This window comes from Pimephales promelas, chromosome 23 (genome assembly GCF_988280905.1).
Source record: "Pimephales promelas chromosome 23, fPimPro1.hap1.1, whole genome shotgun sequence".
Taxonomy (NCBI): Eukaryota; Metazoa; Chordata; class Actinopteri; order Cypriniformes; family Leuciscidae; genus Pimephales; species Pimephales promelas.
Window position 1 is genome coordinate 4,156,476 of NC_142791.1, and position 23,455 is coordinate 4,179,930.

The 23,455-nt window shown below is 38.6% G+C and overlaps 1 protein-coding gene across 4 annotated transcripts in view; it reads left to right on the forward strand.

Annotated features, from left to right (window-relative positions):
- Nucleotides 1-23,455, forward strand: part of robo3 (roundabout, axon guidance receptor, homolog 3 (Drosophila)) — a 144,478-nt gene that overhangs the window by 109,971 nt on the left and 11,052 nt on the right. For all 4 annotated transcript variants that reach the window (XM_089126035.1, XM_089126036.1, XM_089126037.1 and 1 more), the window contains exons 9-17: nt 702-873; nt 3,447-3,652; nt 8,593-8,674; nt 9,036-9,204; nt 20,219-20,385; nt 21,736-21,857; nt 21,972-22,188; nt 22,423-22,547; nt 23,070-23,247. In XM_089126035.1, the coding sequence (XP_088982161.1) occupies nt 702-873; nt 3,447-3,652; nt 8,593-8,674; nt 9,036-9,204; nt 20,219-20,385; nt 21,736-21,857; nt 21,972-22,188; nt 22,423-22,547; nt 23,070-23,247 (1,438 nt within the window). The remainder of the gene's footprint in view (nt 1-701; nt 874-3,446; nt 3,653-8,592; nt 8,675-9,035; nt 9,205-20,218; nt 20,386-21,735; nt 21,858-21,971; nt 22,189-22,422; nt 22,548-23,069; nt 23,248-23,455) is intronic.

A 23,455-nucleotide genomic window follows, 5' to 3' on the forward strand; every position in this document is an offset into this window, starting at 1 on the left:
CAAGTATCGCATTGAATGCACAGTGACGTTCTATTAATGTAAATGCAAATCAGCCATTTCATCCGAGCTCTTAAATCTTAAGTGATTGTGATGAGTCTGATGAGATTGTGATAAATTATATCAGCAGACTGATTATCTCATATCCTTTTTAATACATTTATAATTTGTTGTACAAACTGTCACGAGCAGTAACACATCATAAATTAAATGATAAAGCAATATGCCACAAGAGGCTGCATAGTAAAGTGAGTTTACTATGGTCAAGGGTGTTGGAAAATGGTAAAATCACGGTTGTGCACAGCCTAGATTGATATATATATATATATATATGAAGAGTTCAGATGCAAAAGCCTCTAAATGCCATTTGAAATTTTCTTCTTGAATGATGATTTTTATCAAACTTGTATATTTAAGTTCAGTAATTTCACTTAAATAACAATTAATAGGTAATTATCATTGCCATTTAAGTGAAATCACTGAACTTAAATATACAAGCTTGATAAAAATGATCATTCTAGAAGAAAATTTCAAATGGCACTTAGAGGCTTTTGCATCTGAACTCTTCATATATATATATATATATATATATATATATATATATATAGGTCTGAGCTACAAGGCATCAATCAATTTAAATGTGATTTATCCTGTTTAGTCTGTTTTTTTTCATGGTGTTTACCAGTATTTGTCGGTCTCAACAGGTCCTACTATTTCCCAGTCAGCCACCTTCACAAGCAGGCCGTTTTTCCGTGTCGTTAAGTGGAGAGCTGACTATTACAGATGTGCACAGCGAGGATTCTGGGTACTACATCTGCCAGGCCATCAGTGTGGCGGGTAGCATCTTGACCAAAGCCCTGCTGGAGGTGGAAAGCAGTAAGTGAATACTTTAAACTAGCTTTGGACAGATGCACACACACACATATACAGTTGACCTTTTATACACCCCCACCAGCTCCATCAAACACTGTCAGTCAGCTTGCATTGATATTTTAATATCAATCTAACCACATTAAAGGTCCAGAAGTGTAAATGTAATTAAATTGCTTGTGTTAGGCCTTATCACAAAGATTTGAGTCATAATTTTTTTTTGCGTTTGAACAAATTACCGCTTCTCCCCGCCGGAGCCATTTTGCTCTCAACCAAAATAAATTCAAAAGTCTTCAAAGCCTCCTCAAATTAAAATCCAGCAATCCGCAAATGAGAGAACAGCAGGAAGCACTGGAGACGTAATCAGAAAGGACGGGGCACAATCGCGCTATGCAAATAACCCCAGGAACATATGCCGCCTCCGTCATGCTCCCCAGTAACAGGATAAACTGTTTATGTGTACTCCACATGTGTGCGCCTGTACCAAACTGTGTCTCAGCACATCACACAAAAAAACGTTTGCCAAGAGTCCAATGTTTTCGCAGGGTGCTGTAGGTTTGCTAAAGAAAACAAAACAGGCTTATGAAATGTAATCGCATTTCCCAGAAACCCCTCTGACCCTGGCATGTTGACATCATCTGACTGATGTTTGATGTAAGTTTCTAACCTTATACATAATGAAATGATGTATGGAAGGACATGTGTATTTGTCCAGGGTCCCTGCACCCAAGGACATAGTTGGTATATGAAACTCGTGGCTATGAATTTCGCATCAAGTAGAAGTAGAAATACAATGCAGTTTGTTTAAGCGATCCAGCTCTCGTCTTCCTTTCTGACCTTACGGTCTTTTGCTTTTCGTTACCGTAGCAGAGGGAAAATGTCAGAGATGCAGGCTGCCTTTCCCAGGTTCTTGTTTTTTACAAATGAGAATACTAAAGTAACTGAATTGTCAATCTATGGACTTTTCTCCCTGGTCAGTAGACAGTGGGTTTTTTCAGCTCTAGTCAAACAAATAATAAATTATTCATGGAATCGCGTTCGTATTAGACCGTCACATTGGTCTAGAGAGGGAGATGTAGCTAAACGTGAAGAAATGGTAGAAGAAAAGAGGCCAGTGCAATTATTTCTAGAGTGTTTTGTGATGAAACGGTGCGATAATTTTTTTCTTCCCTTTTTTTGGCGTATATCAGAGTGAAACAGCTTCTGGAATGAGAGAAAATGATTTGTTTTTGTCTTCGGGAATTGATTGGATCGTAGGAAGTTGGGTGTTGTTTACTAAATGGATGCAGTTGTGGAGGATAGTTAGTCAAAGGTGAGCTGAGGTTAAGGTTTTTAATTTAAAGATTGCAAGAGGTTATGATTTTTATGTGCAGTGATTAATCATTTATAATAAACACTGTAACATACAGTAGTAGATTCGTGGTGACTTTAAAAAAGCATTTTTTATGTACAAAGGTTTTTTCAAAGAAGACTCTTATGCTCACTAAGGCTGCATTTATTTGATCAAAAACAGTGAAAACAGCTGTAATTTAAACATTAAATAAATGTTTATTTAAAATGTAATTTATTCCTAAGCTGCATTTTCAGCCGCCATTATTTCTGTCTTCAGTGTCACATAATCCAGAAATCATTTCATAACCATCAATGTTAAAAACAGTTTCTTACTCTTTTTTTTTGGAAACCTTGATAAATGTTTTCCAGGAATCGTTTATAAATGGGAAGCTCAAAAGCATTTATTTGAAATTGAAATCTTTTGCAACATTATAAATGCCTTGAATGTCACTTTTCATCAATTTATTGCATCCTTGCAGGATAAAAGTATTAATTTATGTCAAAATAACAACAACAAAAATGTACTGACTCCAAACTTTAGAACAGTAAATGGTGTTTTCCCACATCTTGCTTGGGATGGAGCGTAGCATAAGTCCAAACACAACCACTACTGATGATTTCATTAAACCTGCATAAAATTCTTGGGTTAGAAAAATGTGTTGTATTTAAAAGCATGCAGTCTTAGTTAGAATAGATCCATCTTTACCATTTGACTCATAAATGTTGTACAGCAATCCTAAATGGACTGAATAATTTTATTATGATGCAGTTAAGCCTGCTAAAGGTGCATTTGGCGTATTTCCAATTGGGCAATAACATTATACATTCATTTCTTAAGAGTTTATAGCTGTACTACGACTTGATCAAATGATACCAAGAAGCCTGTGCCAACTAAGTAAAACCATATGAATTACTGATCTTTTCAGTTTGGCGGGTTATAGTTTGGAAAGAGTTTGAAACAAATGGGCAGTTAAACAAATTCAGTCTGAATGCATCAATGCACAGATGAATTAAACCACGGGCATTGGATACTGTTTTTATGTGTTGCATTTACTTCATGTTACACCACGTGATGAATGATATTGTATTGTACCATCTTGCCACTCTCAGAATCTCTATTAGCATAATTCATAGTTGGTCTTTTTCGACAATCTCTTGAGTATCATTTGAACTAGGTGGGATATATGGTGGTTGCATGCAAATTTTGGCTCTTGTGGCCCACGCCTCTCTCATTCTCTTCATCCTAGGCCCATCCGATCGGATCCCCCCCATTATCCGCCAAGGCCCGGCCAACCAGACGCTTGCTCCAGGCACCACAGCCCAATTGCAGTGCCACGTGATGGGCAACCCTCTTCCGAGCGTCCAATGGGAGCGTGATGGGCAGAGAATCCTGGGCAACGACGAGCGCATTAGCCTAATGGAAAATGGCACTTTGCAAATCACAGCCTTGCAGGTACTTCAGTCAAGATAGTGTTTAAGTGAGCACACAAGGGTCTGTTTTTCAGCTTATACAGCTTTTATTCTCCAAAATGCTAATACCCGGTGGGTATTAACATATGGTTATTTCAAATCGAACCCACTTCAGCGCATGTCCCGTCACAGTCGGCTCTCTTTGCTGACAGACAACATATGCAATCGATGATATTCCTGACAAACAGATTTCCAGACACACATCACACACACTGTGCCACATTTTCAGACACGCCTGACTGACACACAGATGATCGCTGTAAAATGTCATTACCGCTATCCGATCAATGGCGGGCGCATAAAACGCTCAATCGAGTTTACAGCAAACAGGCAGGCTTAATTAGCGGATCGATTTTAATACTTGTTCCGTGGGTGACCCGGACGCTTATGTGAGAGTTGTGGAAGGAGATAAAACCTGTAATTATGATCGTAATGGGAACGTGTGCTGTCGTTAGTGTTGGAGCATGCAAGCCTAATGAAATCCATTTCTCAAGGCCTCAAGGGTGTGTGCGATTGCAAGTTGCACCTGAGGTCATGGTACCGCTGTGAAAAGACCTGATGTGTTAATTGATTGTGCCAGGGAATGATTAACAATCACTCATGCCTTAATTAAAAGCTCATTCTGGGATATAGAAAGGCACAGAGGCTAGCAATCTTTATCTGCTACTCTCAGCATCCCTGTACTCTCTGCAATGTTTGTAATGTGCCCTTGATATTCTATATAGTGGACTGAATGCAGACAGCTAGTGCCCAAATTTGTGAATTTAAGTGGCAGCATCGTTTATCAATGAGGATTTAAGTTTTTGTTTATTTGGCTTGTTAAATGTTGCATGCTTTGTTCAGATGGACATCTTTGGCACAGGTGTTTGCCCTGTCCTCTCTGGTCTGATGCCTTCATTGGCCCCCTTTAGTCCACGATTACCCGGCATGATGGAAGAGCACAAGGGGCATGGAGACTGGGGTTTGCACAGATGGTAGCGTACGAGTGTGTGGGAGAAAGGGAGAGTGCTGTGAATAGGTGCCATTATACCGGGAGATTTGCCAGAAAGTGCCTGCTCTCGACTGTGCCAAGGGAGTGAGGAAAAGAGAAATGTGGAAAAGAATGAGTAAGCCTGTTAGTCAGAGAAAAAACAAATAGCTTTTTTCTTCGTTGAACACTAAGGGAGAATTTTTGAAGAATATCGTGGGCCACTATATTTAGTTTGGTAAAAGTGAATAAAGATGGTGCCAAAATGTCAAAAAAACCCAGTCCATATGACTTGTGCGCTATATTTCTAAAGCCTTCTAAAACCACACAATAGTTTTGTGCGAGGAACAGACCAGTGTTATTTTTAGTATTATAGCCTACTAGTATTCATATTTTGAATTAGCTTTTGATTTTATATTACCAGTTACATTTTGTAATCCATTTTTGTTGTGCTTTTGTCATTTTAATTGATTTTTCTTTTATATTCCTATTTAGCTTTAATTGATTTTTTATTTCAGTGTCGTTGCCATTTTAGTACCTTAGCTTGATTTTCTTTATTTCAATTAGTTGCCAAGTTTTTTAAGTTAATCATCTAATATTTATTGACACTTTATTTCAGTAATTAAAAAGGCTTTTAATAGTTTTAGTTACCAGTAACAATAGTGGAACAGACTAAAAGGAAGTTGTTCATGAGTAGGGTTGGGTATCATTTGAATTTGAACGATTCTGATTCCGATTCCTTGTTTCGATTCCGGTTCCTAACAATTCTCGATTCCGATTCTTCTAAGAGGCAGGGTCAAAAAAGTTTAGCTAACCTTGCTAACCAACGGTCTTTCTGAAGGAAATACTCCTTCTGTAAAAATACTCCTTTTGTCACAAATTTTGCATTTTGCCGAGATTTCGTTATTTTTAGAAAAGTGAAGCCACACTTTGGATCGCCGACGTAAGGTACTCATGTTCGACTCGCGTGGTTATGCCAACACTTCCGGTAGACGCTTCTTCTTTGGTGTTGTTCAGCAGTTTCTTCTTCCGCGCGGCGGACTGTGAATATCGAAACTTTTTTTTTTTTTTGTGAATATCGAAACTAGGAATCGAAATTTTAACTTTTGAACGATTCCGGGAAAACGAAAAGTTAGTCCCGGTTCCAATCGATACTCGATTCTCGATACCCAACCCTATTCATGAGAGAAGTGATGCCTGATTCATGACACATAATTCTTCAAATTTCTTCAATGAATCGGTCGATTCAGTTCACAAAATGTGTTAAACCAGCATTTAACGGAAGATCATTTTTAATAAACACTGCAATATTCCATAAAAAACAGTCAATTTTGATTTCATTGTGACTTATTTTGTGAACTGTGAGCTGAATCAACTGATTCATACTCAAAAGATTCATTTTTGAATCAGACTGATCTGGTTCTCAAATTAAACTCACCTATCCCTCTGGGGTCTGAGGTGTTTTCTGGCTCCTGGAGGTGTTCTGACATTTAACAGTTTTGAATGATGTATAACACTTACCTGTATGACAAAAATAGATTATTTTTGCACTGATAAGAAAAAAAGCGAGACAATCATGCCGGTCCGATTGCCGACCCCAGGGGGATAATGAACTGATTGTAGTGGTTAAAAGCCCACTAATTAATGAATTTTATTTCAGTTTTTTCATCATGTAATGCTATTTTTTGACTTTAGAAGACTTGAAATATAACACACGAGTCATATTGACCACTTCTCCGATTTGTTTATGGTGCTTTTAATGTTCTCTTTTTAAAGTTTAAACCTCTCACTCATTATATTTGCATGGAAAAGAGCAACTAGCACGTTCTTCAAAATATTCGTTCCACTGAAAAAATTCATACAGGTTTTGAAATGATGACAGGACGAACTATTCCTTTAAATAAGTAGATGTGAATGCATCCTCAAAATATTTATCTCCCTATTTCCTTTTCTGCTCATACATTTTTAAGTGCGTGTTTAGCGCTGAGCCCAGAGCTGCCATCCGTGATTAATCAGTCGATGCCCGGTTGCTTACCTCTCTCTCCACCAATGACCAGCCAGCACAGCAGAGGTCTAACCAATGAGGTTATCCACTCAAACAAGGAAGAGGTCACAGGAAAGTGTTTCTACACCTTCTGTTTGCTCACCTCCTCCTTCTCCTAGGAGAGTTTCATAAGTGACCAAAATAACACTCTCAACAGCACTCTCCTGTACTGCCTGAGGATATAAAGCTACTCTTCAATACACGGGTTCAGTCTCAGTCTTTTCTATTAATATCAGTGTTTATGTCAGCTTCTGTTTAATTTATGCTAACATGTGCATTATGCTTTTCTCCACTTAAAAATGAGATTAAAGCTGAAACACACACATCACAAGCATACATTCGAGGTCATGGTGTGTGTGTGTGTGTGTGTGCATAACCGAAGAGTCAAATCCTCAGACGTGTCATTGGTGCCCCTGAGCTGCCAGGACTATTAGATCACTGTCACGGAGAGAGAGAAAGAGTAAAGCTTTACTACATCTCTCACTGTCGTAAGCAATTTCTGCCTGACTTCTCCCCTCGGCCCTGTGGTAAAAAATTAATGCCCCTCGGCCCTTCCCACCGCTCACCAATTTGTCTTCGTATTTCCTTTTTCTTTTTGCACATTCAGTACATCCATGCTAACTTGGATGATAGACACTCTTAAATTGAACTGACAGATGGAAATTTCTACAATGGGAACATTTTATGATTCACAGTGACACTCTATGAAAACAATATCAAACTGATGGATTCATCTGATTAAACTGTTCAGCATGGTTTGATTTTTACATTTTTTATGGATTAGACTTTTGCATATTGATTTAGATCTAGTGTTATTTCCATATACGACCATTTGAAAGTATTTTTTTTTTACAGAAATTAATAGTTTTAAACAGTGAAGAGGCATTAAACTGATTAAAAGCATCACTGGTTTCAACATTGATAATACTGGTTTCTTGAGCATCAAAATCAGCGTATTAGAATTATTACCGAAGGATCATGTGACGCTGGAGTGAGCTTTGACATCATAGGAATAAATTACATTTTAAAGTATATATTTAAATAGAAAACAGACATTTTAAATTGTAGTCAAATTTCACATGAATACAGTAAGTGTTTTACTGTAGTTTTAAGATACAGTAAGAATAAGAGACTTTTTCCAAAAACATTAAAACATCAATACCAACTCCAAACTTTTGAATGGCACTGTATATGTGTGTTAAGGGCTGAAACAAAATATATTGTTGCACCAAAAAATTATATTGTCACCTTATGGGTTATAAATAGGGTTGTCACCTATATGGATTATATTTGTCACCTATATGGGTTATATTTGTATTTGCAGTTTGCATCTACTTTACATATCGACTGTACTTTTGTGTTGTTACTTGCTGTGCACTTTTAATTGTTTGCTGTTTGCTACACTGATCATGATAAGCATAAAAACAATTGACAAATATTGAATAAAATAGGCCATTTTAACTATATTAAACTATTTTTATGTATAATTTTTAGTATTAAATGTATTATAATTTCGTGTACTTGTCCACCCACTTGGATGCATTCTTTTTTGCACTGAACTCTTCATAGTGCATTGTGGGATTTCCTCCTAGTGAAAGATACAGTTTAGATACAGAGATAAGATACAGATACATAGTTTTCTCATAATAGAAGTAATTATTTTGTTTTTGCATTGGTCAACACACACATCTTACTAGGTTTCACTCCAGCACATTATTGTCTTCCTGTCAGCAACTTCAATAGTAATAGGAAAAAATTGCAGTTGATCCTGTATTATTGTAAAATAATAGGCAATTTCGAGGAATTTGTGCTCATTTGTCAAGATTTCCACGCTGCTCCAAGCGGAGTGAGGCAATGCATTGTGCTCGAGTTTTATCCATACAAATGCTGACCCTGAGCCTGTTGTTGCTAGGAAACGGACTCCGGGGCCTACACCTGTGTTGCCTCCAGTTTAAGTGGAGAGACGAGCTGGAGTGGTGTACTCGCAGTGAAAGGTAAAAAAAACACACACACAAGTGCTTCATTACCACCTTTATGTGTCCTTATCTTTGACAAACTGCATCATATCATCTTCAAACCGCAATAATCGGCCGAGGAAGCAAATTTACTCCGCAAATAATGTCCATTTAGCAGATGTCAGCATATGGGGTAGTGCTAACCTGAGATCAGATTTTTCCTCACCAATATTGATTTCTGGTCGGATGTCCTATAAATCTACACAAATACGGAAGCAGCAAGTGTTTTCTGTTAGATTCTGCAAACAGGACCATCCAGCTCACCTGGATAACGGGATGATAACTTGGACCAATACGATTATGAAGATGGCATGCTAATATCCTAATCTTATCTTTACAGAGAGTGGTGGTCTCACTGCACCCCCGGTTTCAGAGCCCTACCAGCTGCCTGGTCCGCCCCAGAAGCCTGTCGTAACTGACGTGACCCGTAACAGCGTGACTCTGACCTGGCAACCGAATGCACATGAGGGCGGGGCGGCTGTCACCTCTTACATCATTGAGGCTTTCAGGTGAGTGAGCGCACACTGTAAGCATCCCCATGCTGGTTCCTTCCTGTTTGTTTTCCTCCCTACACTAGATAATATTGTCTCTTGCCAGAAGCTACTACAAGGGTCCATTCTTCATTTTTTATTAATTCTGTGTCACAGTCCAGCGTAGCCGTGACAGACGGGGTAATGCCGCGTGCTGCCCCGACCCTGACCCCTTCCCCTTCGCTCTATTGCTCCTCACAGTCATACGGGGGCAGCTGCATCCTGCGCTCACATCTCACGTCCTGCCCGCTACAATCACTCCCCTCAGGCGGCAACCTACTGCCAGAGAGATCTAAATTAATAGCAACTGTATTGGTTTTCTACAATTGAATTTCAGACATGGACTGGAGAACTCAGGCTTATTTAAAGGGGATATATTTTCATGAATTATTGAATTATTCTACACATCCATGGTTTTTTGTGCCAATTTAGTAATTCAAAATTCATGTGACGATACTCCACCTTCTCTTTGACAGGTTTGAAACTGTGTCTTTATGTAAACTACCTCTTTTTTTGATTGGCTAACCTCTGAATACCAGCATAGCTCACAATGTTGTTCCTTAGAGCAAGTAATAAGTGGATTTTTCAGACCTATTCAGTCATTTGGTGGTTTTGAACTCATCAATTTATGAATTATTTTGCTTGGTGGACCAGTTAGGGAATATGTAATGTTAGTTGGAATATATAATGTAAAGTTTTTGCAATTTAAAATATTTATTTTGCAAAATGTACAAATAATTAACCTCTTAACTGTCACCCCCTTTTTTTTGAATAGACATGGAAATGCACATTTCGAACTTAAATGGTTGTAATTCAAGAATGCTTTGGAATATAGACGTAATTGGTCTTGTTTTAAAGAAGACATTTGCCAGATTTTTGTCAAAGTGAAATAAATTAAGAAAATTTATTAAAAATTCATTTTTTATATAAGATATATATTTTCTAAACCTGAGCTACTCTTTTCTGCTGAAAAATCAAAGCCAAAAATCTGAACAAGTTGTGTTTAAAATTGTAGGTTGATATCTCAAAAATTTAGCTTTCTTTGAGATTTTATTTGGGCGCAACCAGACTCCATTACTGTCCACATAAGGGCGCCTCCATTTCCATGTGTTTTGACTGATCTGAACCATCATTTACACAATTGTCATACAATTTATGAAGTATAGATCCTATTCAGAAGTAGAATGGGAAGTTTGGCAGATTTTGATATGAATTAAACCTCTAAGAAACACATACAAAGAACACGCATGTGCGTTATAGCTTCCTGCCACATCACAAACTGTGAATTTATTGTTTTTTTCTTAATATTTAAAACATTTTCAGACCTTTTTTTCCTAAAATAATTGAATGGATGCAATCTTTTGAACTCTTAGCATGAAAACAAGCTGAGGTTTCTACCTTTTTTTCATGATTTTTCATGTTCATTGCTATTTCAAAAAAGGTCTGAACATGCTTTATGAGTATGAAAATATTCTTGTTGCAAATTGATAAATTACTACTCCTGTGTAATTTATTTTGAAAATCAGTCACCAAATATGGAAACTAGAGATTGTAAGCTTTCAAATGATATATAGTTTGTCAATATTACTTAAGGTCTCTATATGATTTAGTATAATTAAAATATAAACAAAACAATTATTTAAATATTAAAAAAGAGTGTCTATAATACACCAATTATTTTTCATACACTGTAAATGTGTTTTATACATACCAACAACATGCCTATATTCTCTAAAGAGGCTCACTCATAATATATCATCATATCATGATATCTTGGCATCAAAAAAGATGTTTCATTTTTTAAAGCCCTGCTCTAGCTAAAGTGTTTTGGGTTTTGTTCAGTCTATGAGAGGTTTATTTGTGGAAAGTAAGCTTGAGATATCTTGAGTATGGCATGCTAATGAAGTCAGATCAAGTCCTCACAGACACTTCTTTAAGCTATTGTGAGCTGGCTAGAAATGGGGCTACCTCTAATTACAGAACCAAGGTCCTGCAGTTGTTAGACAGCAAACAGGCTATTCAGCAGTGAGTTCCACACACACACATTTTCATTCTTTCTGTATTTCATACACACACACACACTAGGTCTCTCTCCTCTCCCTTGCCCCCCTGGGTAACAGTTAGCATGGCCCCACATCCTTAAAATTGATTCTTTATAGAGTGCTGTGGGGCTGAATGGGGTGTTTGCTATAAAATTTCCTTCCCCGAGGTTCTGTGGAATAAGGAGCGTTGGGAAAGGGAAATTGGAGGGGTGACAGAGCACAAGCGAGGGATGGAAAAGAATTGAGATTGCGTATGAGGAGGATTTAAGCTTTTGGGTTTAGGATTTTGACACCTTGCTACATGGAAAAAGGGTTTACATTGTGGCCCACTTTTTGATTTTATGCACATGGCATTTGAGTGCATACAAGAGCCCAATCACAGTCCTTCTGGAGTGTTGTGGACATGAAAGAGTTAATGGTTTTTTGTTTTGTTTTTATTGTCACCTGATCCTGGTGGCGGGTCACGTGATTACATGTGAATGTGAATATTAGTCACCTGTTCACTGATTATGTCAGGTGAGAGGGGGTGAGCAGGGGCGATGTATTCTATGTTGACCAGTAAACTTTGACCAGCAAACTTTGAGCAGCAAACCTTGTACAATCAATATACATCAGCCAGCAATAAAGAATTGCTAGTAAAAAATCATTTGCCTCATCGATATGTGTTTCTGCGTCAGTCAGTTGCAAACAGTCCCTGTCTCAGTCTCTCAGCGGTAACATCATTGGATTCAAGCCGCTACAATTTGTCAACATAGATCATTCTCAGCGGACGCGCAAGAACGGATTAAGTGCACATCGCAGACGGAGGATATGATTCTGTTCATTTAAAAGGAAAGGAATTTTCAGCCATCGCAGAAGTTGAATCACCAGCGAGTCTGGACCAGCAAAGCTCCGAAGAGAAGCATGCAAACAATCACCGAATAGGTAAGCCTGTTGGGCTTTGTTCTAATCCGCTGTGCAGTATTGGATTGCGCGCAGATTGAATTGTGTTCGTCGTTGTCTATCCATTGGGGATGGTCACGCGGCTGTGTGATTGTTTGTTGTTTGGCTAGTCTATTTTTGCACAGAGCTCTGGTGTTTAAAGCTTGTTGTTGGCGATCCGTTTGTGTTGAAAAATAGTGTCGCGATGTTGACGGCGTTTGTTTACGTGCTGCTGACGCTGTGATGTTGGAGGATTTGAGTTATACGAACATTGGTTTCTTTTGAGAACTCAAGCATGAGTGAAGTGAGTGTTGATGGCGTCACTGGCTTTGAAAATGATTGCGGTAAAAGAGAAACTAAACTTACTGCAAAGGCCTTGGCGAACAAAATTGAAAGTTTGCAAATGAAACGGAAATCAAATGTAAACAAAATTAAGAGCCAGATACCAGAGATGAAAAATCTTATGAAGAGAAAGGAAAATGCCTCCCAAATGCAAATTCAGTTTAAAACTCTTGTTCAGCTTTGTGAAAATGCCAGCAAAATGCACGACATGGTGATTCCTTTACTTCCTAAAGATGAACAGGAAAAACAAAATGAATGGTTTCAGAGTATTATGAAATACAGCAACACATTCAAAGAAGCTGTTCAACATTGGTTGAGTGAACCAGATGGATCATTGGAGAACGCTATGTCTGTTCAGTCGTGTGCTGGGGCAATACAGGAAGAGTTTCCCAATCCTCAAGTGCTAGATCTTCCGTCTTCCATCCTTACATCAGACAATGTGGAAAAAGATATGGCTGTTCAGTCTCGTGCTGGTGCAATACCGAAAGAGTTTCCCAATCCTCAAGTGCTAGATCATGCATCGTTTTTACAAGATGACATCCAACCAACTGACAGTGTATCAAACGTGGGGAGTATATTATCAAAAGTTCAAAGCTCAACAACAGAAAAAAGATCTGTGGCATCATCTACTTCTTCTGTACGTCTCAAAGCAGAGGCTGAATTGGCAGCATTAAGGGCACAACAACAATTCTTGAAGGATAAGCATGAGCTGGAGGATCAAGAAGAACAGTTACGGAAAAAGAAAGAACAACTTAATTTGCATGGAGAAATTGCTATTCAAATGGCCAAACTGAATGTTTTGAAATCTCAGAGTGTGTCAAGCAGTAAATCTGATCGTTCAGGAAGGAAACATTCCAAGTTAGAGAATGAACAAAAGAAAACACAAAGTCTTAATGCCAGTGCTAAATCATTTGTTCCTCCAAAGTTTCTAAGAGAAAAAAGATCAATGCATGAGTGTTTGGAATCAGGTGCAAGGCCTAAAGAGACAATGGTACAACAACCAGTATTTTCACAGCCTCATCCTGTGAGCCAACACCTGTCTAGATACCAAACAGTGGATCAGATATCACAAGGAAATGTCTTAAATTCTCATGATGAATCCAACGATGGAGAGCAAAACCACATATTCGGAATAATGAGAAAGCAAAATGAAATAACAACACTATTGTTAAAACAGCAATGTTTATCATCCTTGCCCAAGAAAGATCTTAACGTGTTCGATGGTGATCCCTTACAGTACCATGCATTCATGAGAGCTTTCAAAAATAACGTTGAAAGTAAGATAGATAACGACAGTGATTGCCTGTACTATCTTGAACAGTATACTGTCGGTTTTCCAAGGGAGTTGATACAGAGTTGTCAGCATATTGATCCACAAAGAGGATACATTAGGGCCAAAACTTTGTTGCATGAACATTTTGGCAATGAACAGAAGGTTGCATTTGCTTATATTAATAAAGTGCTCTCATGGCCTCAAATTAAAGCTGAAGATGTGAATGCTTTACAAGAATTCAGTCTTTTTCTTAGAGGCTGTAGTAACGTCATGGAGGAAGTGCAGTACATGCACGATTTGGACATGCCTGCTAACATGATGATAATCATAAAGAAATTGCCCTACAGACTCCGGGATAAATGGAGAACGGTGGTTTGTGAACTACAAGAAAGACACCGACACAGAGTTTCCTTTATTGATATCGTTCATTTTTTAGAACATCAAGTCAAAATTCTAACTGACCCAGTATTTGGAAACATACAGGACATTACTTTGTCAACTAATAAGGATGTGAAAAGACCAAAATCGCAATTTCGGCCTGGAATAAAAGGTACCAGCTTTGCCACCACAGTGGTCGCTGCAAGCAAAGAAAATGAATCTGAAAATACATCACAGAAAAAGGCTGGATTTGATATGAAAGAATGTTACCACTGTAGAGGTGCACACACATTGGGTATGTGTCCTCAGTTGGGAAAACAATCCCAAAAAGAGAAGATTGGCTTCTTAAAAGAAAGTGGAATTTGTTTTGGGTGCTTGTGTATGGGGCACATAAGCAAAGAGTGCAAGAAACGTCTTTATTGTGATGTTTGTGGTCTTAAACATCCTACTTTGCTGCATATCTTTCCCAAAGTAAAGGGAACTGAAAAGAAAGCAAAAATGGCAGTGGATGATGTCTTAGTATCTAGTGGTCTTACTGGGGCTGGTGATCGTGATTGTAAACTCCCGATTGTCCCTGTACAAATCAAGGCCAAAAAAGGCAGCAAAATAGTCACCACTTATGCTTTTTTAGATCAAGGGAGCACTGCTGTGTTTTGTACGGAGAGTTTAATGAGAAGACTCAACCTCACAGGAAACAAAGTGCGGATACTTCTACGAACTATGGGGCAAGAAAAGGTTGTAAATAGTCATGTTTTATCTGGACTGGAGGTAGCTGGCTTGAATGGTCGCAACTTTTGTGAATTAAATCAAGTTTATACACAGGAAAGTATGCCTGTACATAAAGGGAATATACCTAGAGGAAAAGATCTTCGCAGATGGCCCCATTTAAAGAGTGTTCATTTACCTGAGATTGAGGCAGGGATTGAGCTGCTGATAGGGACAAATGTTCCGAAAGCTTTGGAACCATTGGAGGTAATCCGCAGCGTAAATGATGGACCCTATGCAATCAGGACAATGTTGGGATGGACTGTGAATGGACCACTCTCTGGAAACAGCGATAACCAAATGGATTGTGCTCAGCCAGAAGTCACTGTCAACAGAATTTCAGTAATGAATTTGGAAGACCTATGGCAACAGCAGTTTAAAATGGACTTCCCAGAATGTAGCCAAGATGAACAAACAGGCAATTCAAAAGAAGATCAAAAATTCATGGAAATGGTGACTCATTCGATCAAACTTGTTGATGGGCATTATGAAATAGGTTTACCTCTGAGAAAGAGAGTACAAATGCCAAACAATCGAAAAGTTGTGGAACAACGTGCCTTTCATCTAAAGAAGAGACTTCAAAGAGATTCAGGTTTCTGTGCTGACTATAAAGCTTTTGTCAAGGATATGGTATCCAAAGGTTATGCAGAGCGAGTACCAGCGAAGGATATGACACGTAATGATGGAAAGATCTGGTACATCCCACATCATGGTGTCTACCATCCTACTAAGAAAAAAATCCGTGTGGTATTTGATTGTGGAGCAAGTTTTCAGCGAACATCACTTAATGCTCAACTCTTGCAAGGACCAGACCTTACCAGCTCACTCATTGGAGTGATAACAAGATTTCGAAAGGAACCAGTGGTGATCATGGCAGATGTTGAATCAATGTTTCATCAAGTAAGAGTGCCAGCTGATGATGTTGATTTGTTAAGGTTTCTTTGGTGGCCAGATGGGGACTTAAGTCAAGATCCAGTTGACTTTAGGATGCGAGTACACCTCTTCGGAGCAACATCATCTCCTAGCTGCGCAAACTTTGCACTTAGGAATGTGCACAAGATAATAAAAGGCAGTTTAACAGTGAAACAGTGGATACAATCTTACATTCCTTTTATGTTGATGATTGTTTGGTCTCCGTTAGTTCCGTTGAACAAGCGATAACTTTACACCAGGAGCTTGTATCCATATGTGCCAAGGGTGGATTTAAGCTCGTAAAATGGATGAGCAACAGGCGTCAAGTGCTAGACGAAATACCGGAGGATCAAAGAGCAAAGACAGTGAAAGACTTGAGTATGGATCGGGACACTCCATCAGTTGAGAGAGTGTTGGGAGTGCAGTGGTGCATTCAGTCTGACGTTTTCAAATTCAAGATTGTAGTAAAAGACAGACCTCTAACCAGAAGAGGAATCCTTTCCATGATTGGTTCCATCTACGATCCGTTGGGAATTGTGAGTCCTGTTGTGTTGTCTGCAAAAAAGATCTTGCAAGATATCTGCAAAGGAGATTCAGGTTGGGATGATGTCTTGCCTGAATTGGTTGTAAAAAAATGGACCACATGGCTGCAAGAACTCCACCATCTGGAAAGTTTTGTGCTTCCCAGATGTTTAAAACCTCCAAACTTTGGTGACATCACGAATGCACAGTTGCATCATTTTTCTGATGCGAGCCAGGATGGATATGGAACGGTGACATACTTGCTTTTACAAAACAAGCATTCTCAAGTACACTGTGCTTTTATCATGGGAAAATCAAGAGTAGCACCAATTAAGTCTGTTACCATCCCTCGTATGGAGCTCATTGCTGCTACCATGGCAAGCCGCATGGATGTGTTATGGAAGAAAGAACTGCACCTGCAGCTTCAAGATTCTGTCTTTTGGACGGACAGTGCATCTGTTCTCAAATACATCAAGAACGAGACCTCACGATTTCGAATATTTGTAGCCAATCGAGTGACTGAAATTCTCAAGGCCTCTCAAGCTTCACAATGGAGATATGTAGACACAGCAAGCAACCCAGCAGATGTTGCTTCCAGAGGATCAACTGTCAATGTGTTTCTTAAGAACAAGACATGGATCTCTGGTCCTGCCTTTCTTTGTCTTCATGAAAGTAAGTGGCCTGCTAATCTCAAAGAACTTGAGAAGCTTGAAGTGGATGATCCTGAGGTCAAGGCAAGTGTTGAGGTTAACTCTGTACAGCTTAAAGAAGAGGATGATGTGCTTTCACGTTTCATCTATCACTTTTCTTCTTGGTTCCGTTTAAAGAAAGCATTCGCTTGGATTATGAGGTTTAAGAAGCTGCTCTTGTCTTTTAGTGAGAAGAGAAAACAACTGAGACTTGATTTTTCTTGTTCTGATTCAAATGAACAACTAATCTCTGTGGAAAGAGAAATGGAGATTTTCAAAGGTCAATTTGAACGATCTCACCTTTCAACAGAAGAACTTGAGACCGCAGAATTAGAGATTATTAGACTCTCACAAGAAAAGACATTTCCTGATGAGCTTGCTAGTCTAAAAAGAGGTGAAGGAGTAAAGAAAAGTAGTTGCATTCATGGACTTTGCCCTGTTCTTGATGATGTCTTGAGGGTTGGTGGACGATTAAGTAGGGCATCAATGCCTGAACAATCCAAACATCCAGTCATTTTAGCCAAGAAATCTCACATCTCTGATATCCTCCTGCGACACATCCATCAGGAGGTAGGACATGCTGGTCGTAATCATATGTTGTCTAAATTACGACAAAAGTATTGGATTACTGGTGTAAGTACAGCAATAAGAAGAGTATTGTCTAAATGTGTCATCTGTCGAAGACTGAATTCACTTCCAGGATGCCAAAAGATGGCAGATTTGCCATCAGAAAGAGTTACTCCGAATGAACCTCCATTTACCCGTGTTGGGGTAGATTATTTTGGACCTTTTGAGGTAAAGAGTAGAAGAAGCGTTGTGAAAAGGTATGGAGTAATCTTCACCTGTTTGGCCATACGAGCTATACATATTGAAGTGGCACCTTCATTGGACACTGATTCTTTCATCAACGCACTGCGACGTTTCATTGCTAGACGTGGACAAGTCCAGGAACTTCGATCGGATAATGGAAAGAACTTTGTTGGAGCAGAACGTGAGTTAAGAGTCTCCATAAAGGAATGGAATCAGTGTAAGATCAATGATGTCCTTCTTCAGAAAGGAATTAAATGGACGTTTAACCCCCCAACTGGATCACATTATGGAGGGGCATGGGAGAGGTTAATTAGATCTGTACGTAAAGTTCTGAATTCTACGTTAAAAGTGCAGAATCTGGATGAGGAAGGCCTACACACCGTTCTTTGTGAAGTGGAAGCAATTATTAATGGTCGTCCAATAACCTTAGCATCCACAGACTCCAGTGACTTGGAAGCATTAACACCAAATCACCTGTTGCTTTTGAGGACTTCACCATCTTTACCACCCGGAGAATTCAAAAAGGATGATGTTTATGCTCGTAAACGATGGAAACAAGTCCAGTACATGTCAGATTTGTTCTGGAAGAGATGGGTTCAGGAGTATTTACCGCAGCTTCAGGAACGTCAGAAATGGTCAAGAGTCAAACGCAATTTTAAATCAGGAGACATCGTGCTTATAGTGGATAACACAGCACCTCGAAACTCTTGGCTTCTGGGACGCATAATTCAAACTTTTCCAGACAGAAAAGGATTTGTGCGTCATGTGCAAATTAAGACTAAAAGCAGCTGTCTGGACAGGCCGATAACCAAGGTCTGTCTTTTACAAGAAGCAGAAGATGGATAACTTCACTTGTTGCCTGACTTTATGAACATTATGACTACGAACACTTTTTTGATTATTTTTTTTTCAGGATTTTTTCCTTTTTTGTGAGAAGAAATGAACACCAGCCTTTATGATGTTGCTAATGCATTGGTGATTTGAAAAATTCATGTTTCTAGTGAAATTGTAATAATTATTTGATAATAATTAGGGGCTGGAATGTTGTGGACATGAAAGAGTTAATGGTTTTTTGTTTTGTTTTTATTGTCACCTGATCCTGGTGGCGGGTCACGTGATTACATGTGAATGTGAATATTAGTCACCTGTTCACTGATTATGTCAGGTGAGAGGGGGTGAGCAGGGGCGATGTATTCTATGTTGACCAGTAAACTTTGACCAGCAAACTTTGAGCAGCAAACCTTGTACAATCAATATACATCAGCCAGCAATAAAGAATTGCTAGTAAAAAATCATTTGCCTCATCGATATGTGTTTCTGCGTCAGTCAGTTGCAAACAGTCCCTGTCTCAGTCTCTCAGCGGTAACATCATTGGATTCAAGCCGCTACATGGAGAAAAGGGATTTGTCTATGTCTCAGCCTTTCTCTGGTTCTTCCATCCCAGCTGATAGCAAAGTGACCTTGGATTTATCGCTGCTATCGGTGGGCCGCTGAAGGAATATTTACGAGGTTCCCAGCATTTATGACTTGGCCTAATTGTGCAGGTCGGGATTTTATTGGCTTTGTGTCTGCGGCAGGAGCCGCCTTTGGGGAAAAATAAACCTTGAAAAGCGGTGCACATGACCACCGCTCTAAACAAGGATGATGGTTAACCACAGACAAGTGAAGAGAAATATTCCAATGCCTTCTGTCACAGACAGATGTCTGTGCTGCTTAGCATTCATTGTTTATTAGAGGGAGGTATGTTGTTATGAATCTTGCCCACCTGTACACCACATCTAAGTAGCTCACTTGGTTCTCATTAAGCCAAATTCATATTCCTGTACATTTAGGCGTGATGTGGATGTTAAAAAAAATTGTCTGTGGCTCCTTAAATTGGGGATAAACCTACCCCTGTGCAAAACCAACAATGTTTGCGCTTCATATTTAATTAAATCACTGCTCAGGATCCAAGATATTATTTATTTATTGCATGCAGTGCAATGACAAGCCTAGTCTGTGCCATAAATAAATCTATCACCGCAGAGATCACACCATGCATTGTCAAGCCAAAGGCTGCAAGAATTGCATCACAGCAGAGCCGGGTCATTAAACAGACACATGTAATGACAATCAAAGGAGTGGAGATAAACATCTATGACATTGACTTTCCTGTTTAATCCGCCCTTCTCTAATGTCGTGCAAAAGCTTCGGGACAAATGTGGGACAAAACATTGGTGTATTGATGTTTTATTCAGACTCAGCTGTGGGAATCTGCTGGCTTTGGTTATTGCAAAGAATGAATTGTTGATATAAATATGATGAATTATTTAATTTAGTAATGAAATCTATCTTTTCAGCCAATCTGCGGGTAGCACGTGGCAGACGGTTGCAGATTTGGTGAAACTGGAGAAGCACACGGTTACTGGACTGTCTCCGAACACTGTTTACCTATTCATTGTGCGGGCGGTCAGCGCTTATGGCCTGAGTGACCCCAGCCCCATCTCAGAGCCCGTACGCACACAAGGTCTGTACACTGGGGACCAATCAATTTTACGACCTTTTTCATGGAGATCTTAAATGTGTAATACAAATTATATGTGGTATAACTGTTATTTAAATAGAGAACCTAATTACAGGAGTTGTGATATAATAAAACATATATATTGTGCCTGGTTTCATTTTATGTGGGTTGCATCTAATCATGAAAACATCAAACATATCACAGACAAAAATACATTTCACTAAAATCAGAAGAAAAATATTCTTTTTTTTTTCTTTGATTAAAATCAACACTTAAAGCAAGTACAACAAAAAACTTTATATAGCACATTTAATAACAACATTGTTGCCCAAAGTGCTTCACATTATATTAAAACATACATATATAAAAACATTTACCATGCCTAGCAAATTAAGGCATGACTACACACTCTTAGACTTACATCCTCACACAACTGTATAATGAGATCAGTATAGAAGAGAGAGAGGAAAACAAAATAAAAAACAAGTTATACAAATTTTACAATTTACAATATATAAATATTTAATACAAAAATTAAAATAATACATCTTGCTTTAAAGGAGTAGTTCACTTTTAAAAAAACTTTTGCTGATAATTTACCCCCATGTCATCCAAGATGTCCACGTCTTTCTTTCTTTAGTCGAAAAGAAATTAAGATTTTTGATGAAAACATTCCAGGATTATCTCCATATAATGGACTTCAATGGGAACCAAACGGTTCAAGGTCCAAATGAGAGTTTCGGTGCAGCTTTAAAGGGCTTTAAACGACACCAGACGATGAATAAGGGTCTTATCTAGGACCCTTCGAGTCATGTCTCGAAAAAAGATTTGTTCATTTTGATGAACGAGTTCGAACAGGAGAGTCATGAACGCTCATCTCAAAACAGAGCAAGGCGAGCATTTGTGCTTATAAAACTTAATTTTTTTATTTATTTTTGAATTGAGCGATCGTTTCGCTAGATTAGACCCTTATTCATCGTCTGGAATCGTTTAAAGCCCTTTGAAGCTGCACTGAAACTCTCATTTGGACCTTGAACCGTTTGGTTCCCATTGAAGTCCATTATATGGAGATAATCCTGGAATGTTTTCATCAAAAACCTTAATTTCTTTTCGACTGAAGACAGAAAGACATGGACATCTTGGATGACATGGTGATGAGTAAATTATCAGCAAAAGTTTTTTTTTTAAAAGTGAACTAATCCTTTAATGATAATTATTATATTATATTTTTAACATGAATTAATGTCACAGTACATAAATTACAAAAAGTAAACTTTGTTAATTTCTTGTTATATTCTATATTTGCATCGTTTAAAGATGTTTATGTTAGATGTCTCTTGGTGTCTTTTGCAGATGTGAGTCCTACAGGTCAAGGTGTGGACCACCGGCAGGTGCAGAGGGAGCTGGGAGAGATGGCAGTTCAGCTTCATGAACCAGTGCTGCTGATGGCATCCAGCGTGAAGATCAGCTGGAACGTAAGTGCCACTGATATCTGCCCTTCACATCAGCTCCACAGCGGCCTTACGATTCACCTGCCGGCTCAGCTTATCTCATTTCTCTGTCTCGTTCGCCCTCTCTCCATCTGTCAGGTTGATCGTCAGTCTCAGTACATCCAGGGTTATCGTTTGCTTTATCGCCCTGTCGGCGGCTCCTGGTCCCAGCAGGAAGTGAAAGCTGCAACAGAGCGTAGCGCTGTCATCGCTAACCTGCTCAAAGGCACGGAATACGAGATTAAAATACGACCCTACTTTAACGAGTTCCAGGGCATGGACAGCCGCCCGCTGACGTTTCGCACGCCAGAGGAGGGTGAGAGATCTGCAGCTCTTTCAGTTTCCATTTGATGCACTTCAATTTAATTTCCTTCTAATCAATTCAATTCGAGTTCATTCAGCCTAGTCCGACTCAATTCTATTCTGTTGTACATAATATGAAGACGAATCGCTTCATTCTGGCAAATACAATTATGGAGAGGGATAATGTATATTTGCCATTAAGGAGACTAACTTTTCAAATTGTAATTTTAATTTAATTCTCTTCCAGTTCCGAGTGCCCCACCTCGTGCTGTAACCGTGGTAACAGTCAAGCCCAGCAACAGCTCCAGCATCAGTGTATCATGGCAGCCTCCTCCCACTGAGATGCAAAATGGAGTTATCCAAGAGTATAAGGTGAGATTTAGATGGCGATGTCTAATCCACGTAATTTGCGAAAAGTCATTTGTTTATTCATGTTGAAGGCGAAAATGCTGCATGATGTGTTAACGTTATTATGTAATTTATTATTATAAAAAATCATATTAAAAGAATATTATTTAAATTAAATAATCAACATAAATTGAACCCAGTGCAACAAAATATTGTGATATATAATTCATTTTTTCATAAAAAAAATAAATAATAATAATATAAAAATAAATAATAAATAAAATATAATAATATAAATAAAAAATATAATATAAAAAAATATTTTCAATTTTTATAATATAAAAAAATAAATAATATAATATAACATAACATAATATATATATATATATATATATATAAATGTAAGCTTCATTTTCTCTATCCAAAATAAAATGCATTATATTTAAAAAAAAAAAAATTCAGGGTGAAATATGATTGCAGATGTGAGTCCTACCTGTGTTAAGACACTTAAGTATTTTTAAGTTTCTTAGTCTCATCTCATTTCAGGTTTGGTGTTTGGGTAACGACTCTCAGACACGCTACCACATCAATCAGACGGTGGACGGGAACGTGCTGACCACTTTATTAAAAGGGCTTCTACCCGGCGTGTTGTACCAGGTGGAGGTGGCGGCGGTCACCAGCGCTGGTGTGGGCGCTCACAGCCAGCCCGTATCTGTGCTTATCAGTGAGTGTTCCCGTAAAAAAACACAGCCCTGACTATTAAACTGAAAGAATTAAATGGTGAAATGCTTGTGGAGTAGACTCAATTCTCTTTGATTGCTTTTTAAAGCCCCGTTCTGAGACTAAATTGCTTAATTCTTTCATATAAGCTGAGTCCTATTAAGACATTCTGACTGAGTAACACTTTGATCTGTCTTAGCTCTCGCTTTCTC